This window comes from Egretta garzetta, unplaced genomic scaffold (genome assembly GCF_000687185.1).
Source record: "Egretta garzetta isolate BGI_Z169 unplaced genomic scaffold, ASM68718v1 scaffold767, whole genome shotgun sequence".
Lineage (NCBI taxonomy): Eukaryota > Metazoa > Chordata > Aves > Pelecaniformes > Ardeidae > Egretta > Egretta garzetta.
The window spans coordinates 145,228-152,555 of record NW_009260278.1 but is presented as its reverse complement, the minus strand read 5'-3'; the positions used below and the strand labels follow the sequence as shown (position 1 = coordinate 152,555).

Sequence of the window (7,328 nt, the reverse complement as noted above, 5' to 3'; positions counted from 1 at the left end):
GGGGAGCACTGGGGCGCGAACTGGGCTGGACTGGGGCACGAACTGGGCTGCACTGGGGAGCATTGGGCTGTACGGGGGAGCACTGGGTTGCGAACTGGGCTGGACTGGGGAGCATTGGGCTGTACGGGGGAGCACTGGGGCACGAACTGGGCTGGACTGGGGAGCATTGGGCTGTATGGGGGAGCACTGGGCAGGACTAGGAGCATTGGGGAGCACTGGGCTGTGCTGAGGAGCACTGGGCTGTACTGGGCAGCTCTGGGGAACATTGGGCTGTACTGGGGAGCACTGGGGCGCGAACTGGACTGGACTGGGGCACGAACTGGGCTGGACTGGGGAGCACTGGGGCGCGAACTGGACTGGACTGGGGCACGAACTGGGCTGCACTGGGGAGCATTGGGCTGTACGGGGGAGCACTGGGTCGCGAACTGGGCTGGACTGGGGAGCATTGGGCTGTACGGGGGAGCACTGGGCAGGACTAGGAGCATTGGGGAGCACTGGGCTGTGCTGAGGAGCACTGGGCTGTACTGGGCAGCTCTGGGGAACATTGGGCTGTACTGGGGAGCACTGGGCTGTACGGGGGAGCACTGGGCAGGACTAGGAGCATTGGGGAGCACTGGGCTGTGCTGAGGAGCACTGGGCTGTACTGGGCAGCTCTGGGGAACATTGGGCTGTACTGGGGAGCACTGGCCTGTACCGAGCTGTACCAGGGAGTGCTGGGCAGCACTGGGAAGCACCAGGCTGTACTAGGCAGCACTGGGGAGCACTGGGCTATACTGGGCAGCACTGGGGAGCATTGAGCTGTACTGTGGAACACTGGGCAGCACTGGGGAGCACTGATGTGTACTGGGAAGCACTGGGCTATACTGGGCAGCACTGGGGCAGCCCCACAGCACTGCCCAGAGCTGCATGGGGGGCGCAGGCCCCCCCCATGGCCCTCTGCCACCCCATATCTGCCCCACATCCACCCCGGCACCACTGGAGGGGCGGAAGGGCCTTGGGGGGCCCCAGCCCAGTGCCCCCCCTGCTGGGATGGGATGGGCACCCCCAGCTCCTGGGCAGGCTCTGGTGGCCCTTGGGGCCAGGGGCTGGCCCTGGGGCCCACTGTGCCACCCGCAATCAGCACCCTGGGGCCCCCTGAGGACATTTCTCAGGGCATTTGTCCCCAGCCACCACGCTGGGCTGTGCCTTGGGGCTGCAGCGAGGGCCACGGGGATGGAGGGGTCACAGCCTGGCGAGCTTTGCTGTCGGCTTTGGGGAGTCTGTGATTCCACCCCTATTCACTCTGGTTTTAACGCCGTGCTCACGCAGCGTGGCGGTGCAGATGCCAAGGAGTCCCTCACGGAATTAGGGAAGAGCAAAACCGACCTTTTTGGAGGGGAAAAAAACCCTCCAAAAACCCACCAGAGAAGGGGCAGTTGTTTTCCCTTCTCGGTGCTCATGTGACGTTTGCTCTCCAGAGTTTAAGAGTTTTTATAGTCGTCAAGCCACGTGTGAATCATCCCAATTCCACACACATCCCGCCCCAGCCCGGAGCGGGCTCGGTAGCCCTCCGTCATCCTCCTGGGAAGCAGCGAAGGGGGCTCCTGGGCAGGGATGGGCAGGGGATGCAGCTGCCTGCCGGGCCTGAGCCCCCCCTCCTTGCCGTGCCACGTGCAGTTTGCAACTAAACCATTTTCTGTTCGTCATTGGGTGCTTGCTCCCAGATATTTTTCGGTCATCTCAGGGCGGGTTATGTGGTTTATGGCAGGAAAAGTTCGTGCTCTGGTGGTGTCTTGCAAAAGCGCTCTGCACAGTGCCAGCAGCAGGTGAAGGATGCCGGGTTAAGGGGGATTTTGGGGTGTTTTTTTCCCTGGAGAAGGCAATCAGCCTGGGTTGGGAGCAAGACCACCCCCGTTGTCCCCCCCTCCCTGGCTCGGGTAGCACTTTGCAGACGTGGTGCTGACAGCGCGACGAGCCGATGCAATATTCATCCTGACATTTCTCTCTGCGCCAGCCCTTCCCAGCGCTCCAGCTGGCAGCCGGCGCAGGCACCGGCTTTTCGGGCCACGGTGGCAGGGTGGCACGGGGCTGAGCCAACCTCCCCCGGGGAGGGAACCGGGGGGGGCTTCTGCCTCCCTTCCCCTTTTGGACCATTCCTCTCCCGTTCACTGTAACCCCTCCAGCTCGTTCCTGGAGCGGTTTAACCGAGGGCAGGGGCTCCCAGCCCTGCCTGCAGCAGGCAGAGATCCAGCTCTGCTCCCTTCGGCTTCCGCAGCCGGAGCCCACGAGCGCTTCGGCATGTCGCCGACATGTGCGCAAGCGGTGTCGTGCAATGAGCGGTAAAGACACCAAGACCCCAGCGTGGTTAGAAGGAGCTTGGGACCATCCCTGGGGTGTGTGGCTGTCTGAGGGCACATGCCCTCAGCCACACGAGGGTCACACGTTGTCCGCCCCAGCAAGGGAGACCAGTGATGGAGGCAGCGAAACCTCTGCATGGGTGGTGGAGGGGTGAATTCCCAGCTGGTGGCCGGCACGGTCCCATGCCAGCAGCAGCAGGACACAGCTCTCCACCTTCCTCTGCCTCTCCTGCCTTCATCACCCTTGGGACAGCCCTTGCCCTTCCTAACCTGTTTCACCCTGGGTTTGGGGACCTTCCCCTTCTCTGCTGGGTTCTCTGCTGGGGGGTTGGACTAGATGACCTCTAGGGTTCCCTTCCAACCCAAAACATTCTATGATTCTATGATCCAACCCCCTCCTGCAGCAACACGCCTCAAGTCCCCCACGGCAAAGCCATGGCCGGGAGCTGCGAAGAGGAGTTGTGCTTCTCCTCTTCCCACTGCATGCTGGCAATCTACTGGGCTTGCATTTAATGAACGCAATTAGTGCAAATGGGTTTATTCTCATTAGTGAGCCATCCAGGGCGGGTGTCTGCGTGGGATGGGCAGCAGCGTGGCATGCAGGGAGCAACGTCTCGCCTATGCTTTCCCCAGGCTCTCCACACCTCCTCCGGCTCGTCAGATGCTGCCGGCTCAGCGGTGCCACTGCCGCTCGGGAGCTGAAGCCTGGGGAAGTGAGGATGAAACAGAGCAAGCTTTGGGAATGGAGGAGAGCCAGCGAGGTATGGCAACAGCTGAGCATCGCCTGGCTTGGCATGCCGAGCAGGCGAGGCATCGTGGGAGCGACATCGGCGCGCTCATTCACAGTGACACCGATGTTTTTTTGCTTTTAAGCTGGCCCGATGGATGCAGCAAGGGATGGGGAGCTGAGAGTTGAGCCTGCCGGTGCTGGGAAGTCTCCCCAGGAGCAGGCAATGTTCGCCACTTGCTGAGATGCTCTTAACGTGCGGAAGACTGAAATACCTGCATGGCATCCGCACCACGCTCAGCGGTGAGGGGTCTCATTGCAAAACCCACGCTGCTGCCTTGCCCCTGGCCCCAGAGATGACCCAAGGCTAAGCAGCCTCAAACCGCAGCCACCCATTTAGCTGGGAAATCATTCATCTACAAGGGCCCTACAAAACCAGGGAGAAAATTCAGGGCATGGTAAATTTGGTAGGAGCAGGGCTGAGTGCGAGGAGGGGGGATTCAGGGGGATGCTTCGCTTTGCTTCTCTTTGCTTTGCTTTGCTTTGCTTTGCTTTGCTTCGCTTTGCTTTGCTTCGCTTTGCTTTGCTTTGCTTTGCTTTGCTGCAGCCCAGGCAGAAGCTGGACACTTGTCCTGCTGTCCTGCTCTCCAGCACCCCTTCCCCAGCCTCTGACTGCAGCAAGGACGGGGCTCAGACCCTCAGAATCTCCCCAAAACAGCCCCAAATGAGGCCATTCCCCTCTGGGCTATGGGTCAGACCACAGAGGGCCGGATCCTGCGTTGGGAGTGCTGGAGGTAGCACTGGGGAAAGCATGCTCGCTGCCAGGGATGGGAGAAGCAAGAAAGGAGAAGGGATGGACATCAAAATTAGAGCTTTCAGGTGCCTCACAATTTATAAGCAATGGTGATTTTGAGCAAGGAGCCATGTCCCACCCTGAACAAGCCTGATCCCCCCACCCAGCGCTGGCTCATCTTGTGCAACCAGAAAGCTGCGGCTCGGCAGGGACTGAAGCCCCGAGAGGCTTCGCTTTCCCTTGCTGATGGACATGGAATTTCCTGCCAAACCCCGTACCCCGGTGGGGAGACCCAGCTGGGAAGGGGACCCAGCCACAACCAGGGTGGGAACCCACCTCCCCAGGGGCTGGCAAGCACAGAGCATCGTCTCCAGAGGCTTGAAACAAATCCAAAATTTTATTTCCAATGAGTACACAGACCACGTGGGATGGGGATGCGCTACATCACAACGCCGACCTCCCCGTGCTGGCTTTCGCTTACAACCGCCCCCTCCCCAAAACCCTGGCAGCGGCAGGCTGGCACCGGAGGGACGGACTCGCCCCCGCCACCAGCAACCTTGGCAGAAAGGAAAAAAAACCAACAAAAAAAAGAAAAGTCCTTTTCCAGCACTCCAGATATTTTGCTTCAAAAGCCTGGGGATAGAGTTGAATGCCTTTTGCTACCACGCTGGAAATACAGCATCGGGATGGAGGGATGACTGGTATTTTTGTTGCAAGGGGAGGGGGGGGGAAATGATCTTGGCAGGCGATCTCTGCTTGGCTAACAAAGGCGTATCTGTGTAAATATAAATCCTGGGGTGAAATACCTGGCAGCACACCAATGTCAACACCACTACCAACATAAAATAAAGACCAGCAACGTAAAACACCTTCAATGAGTAGTTTAGGCTAACTCAAAATTCCCGCCCGCCCTTCACAGAGCTTTGTTTCTTCGTTTATTTATTAAGAATTCGAGTTGTAAAATACACAAGTAGTTAAAAAAAAAATTATTACAAATCACTTCATGACAGCATTTGAGGAGGGTCGGGGTGTGAGCCCCGGGTCAGACCGGCTGTGCTTCACTCTCTGCGACGGCAAATCGGCATTAAAAAGAAAAGACAAACCCGGGACGGGGTATTTACACGCCTGCCTTGTAACACCAGGAGTGAAACCAGCTGCAGAGCTGACGACTCTGTCCGTCCTTCGCCCTAAAGCTACATGAGCTGTGGTAAAAAGATTGAAACAAGGAGGTTGGGGGGCGGGGGGGGTGGGCGAAAGCCACCGTGGGAGGGCTGGGACCATCGAGGCGTCTTGTGTCGTATAAACGTTCCCAGATGCCAAAAGGTTTGAGGCCAGTGTAAGAACCGCTGGTTGTCCCTGTAGACTAGAAAAAGAGTATGAAAAGGTAGAAAAACCAAAATGCACTTGTTACGGGCTAGAAAGATTTGCCGGAAGGTACCTAAAGACTACCGCCCTCTGGAATCCACGGGGATTTTTAAGCTGATACCTGATTCAGAAGTACGGTTTAGCGGGGTCACTGCAGACCCCCGAAACCCCTACGTGACACCCACCTAATTTTGCAGGCAGATCCCCAAGTTATGATTCCCAAAGTTTCCCAGGAGGATGGATGAGTGGGGAAAGCCGGGAGGTGTTTAGCAGCGGAAAGGAGAGGCAAGCTGTGTCTGCAGAAGTATTAACCCGAGGCAGAGCTGAAAAAAAAAGGTGGCGGGTGTCCCCCGAAAGGCTGATGGTGGATGAACCGGACCTGGGAATAATTCCCCAGCCTGAGGCCGAGCTCGGGCTGTGTGTAAACAAGGTATCAGGCACCTCCGTGAAGGGGTGGCCCCACGGCTCCCCAGGCTGCCCCGCTGCCCGGGGCGGTGGGGGGGGACAAGGGAGCCAGTGAGTTTGGGACGGGGCGGGAGCATCCCATGCCGGGGCAGCATCCCTGCCCAACCCCAAGGGGAGGAGATGCTGCCAGGAGGCCGAAGGAGCAGGACACGGACCAAGCGAGGAGGGCAGAGGCACAGAGGTGTAGGAGAAGAGGAAAGACCCGGAAAGAAGCGGTCGGCTTTGATTTTCGGATTTTGAGCTACCCCACGACGCCCGGGGGGCTGGCACCTACCCTAAGGCAGGAGGTATTTCAGGCACGTCTAAGGCATCGCAGGAGTTGTCTTTGCTTTCAGAATCGCCTCGGTTTCCTCCCTACAGCTTCTCCCACCAGCACACGTGGTGTCAAACGATGGAAAAGAAAAAGTCTGGAGCGGGTGAACAGAGGTAAACTCTCATGCACTACCACAGAACGTCGTCACGGGAGTATGAAGCACCAACCACGACACATGATTCACTTTTACTTGCAGAGCCGAAGCTAACCATATATAAAATGTTAGAAAGTGGGGGGGGGTTGTTCACTAGAAACACGGAGCTGCCGGCGTCCTCGCTAACCCGCCGCGGGGCCGCTCAACCCCTGTGCTACGCTACCGCCAGAAATGAAAAAAGCACAAGACCAAACATTGAGTAACATCATAGTCATCTAACCTGTCGCTATATATCCGACAACTTAAATAAAAAATAATAGTTTGGGAAGAAATCAACAATATCATTCCAAGAAGGTTATACACATCCTTAGCAGTTACTTCGCTCAGCACAGCTCTGGTGCTTTAAATATGGAACAAACGATTTTGTGAGCAGAAAAGTGACACAAATTTATTCTTTACATATTTTTTTTTTTCTTTCTAGGCAACTCTACAGACTTCAGATCTTTTGCCTCGCAATGCAGATCATCTTATTCCCCCAAAGGTGGCCAGGTTCTTTAAACATGCACATCTCTGTAGCTTCCAGGCCGTGTATTTTACTTATTTTTGTTTAAATTCTGCAAACTAGCAGGTCGTCCCCGTTCCTAAAAACTCTACATCAGTGTTCAGGGTGGCCTGAGTGCCGGTCAGGCTCCTCGAGGGTTTACAGGATCACGCAAAAGAACTTCTTCTCTCTAAAGGGGTTTTCTGAGGCCGGGACGGGGGTCAATAGGGGGTCCTCCTTGGCGTGGGCTTCGCAGTACGCCATCAGGTCTGCTGCCGCTTTTGACACCTGGAACAGAAGGAGCCCCGCATTAGGGACAGGCTGCCCTGGGGACATCCCACCCTGAGAGATCCCGCTGGTGGGGCTGGGCTCGCAGCGTCCCCAACCCAGGGTATCATCAGACCCTGGCCAAAGACCTGACCGGTGAAGCGACAGCAAGTCCCTGGTGGGGCTGGTTTTTCGTCTCTGGGCTCTCAGCTCGCCCCTCACACACGCTCCCGTAAGCATCCTGCACATCCTTAACCCATTCGCATCCTTTGCCTGACTTGATCACAGCGAGGACCGGCTTCAGCGGGCGCTGCATCCATCCCCCCGTCCTTTGGTGAGGACATCCACAGCTGCTACAGCAACACTTGCTGCCTGCAGCCACCACCTCGACTATTTATTCTGGACATGGCGCTGCTCCCCGGCTGCC

General features: G+C 57.3%; 1 protein-coding gene across 1 annotated transcript in view; it reads right to left on the bottom strand.

The window, feature by feature from the left end:
* Positions 1-6,793: 6,793 nt before the first annotated feature.
* Positions 6,794-7,328, bottom strand: part of GNG2 (G protein subunit gamma 2) — a 2,888-nt gene continuing 2,353 nt past the window's right edge. The window contains exon 3 of the mRNA XM_009642500.2: positions 6,794-6,922. Within this exon, the coding sequence (XP_009640795.1) occupies positions 6,794-6,922 (129 nt within the window). The remainder of the gene's footprint in view (positions 6,923-7,328) is intronic.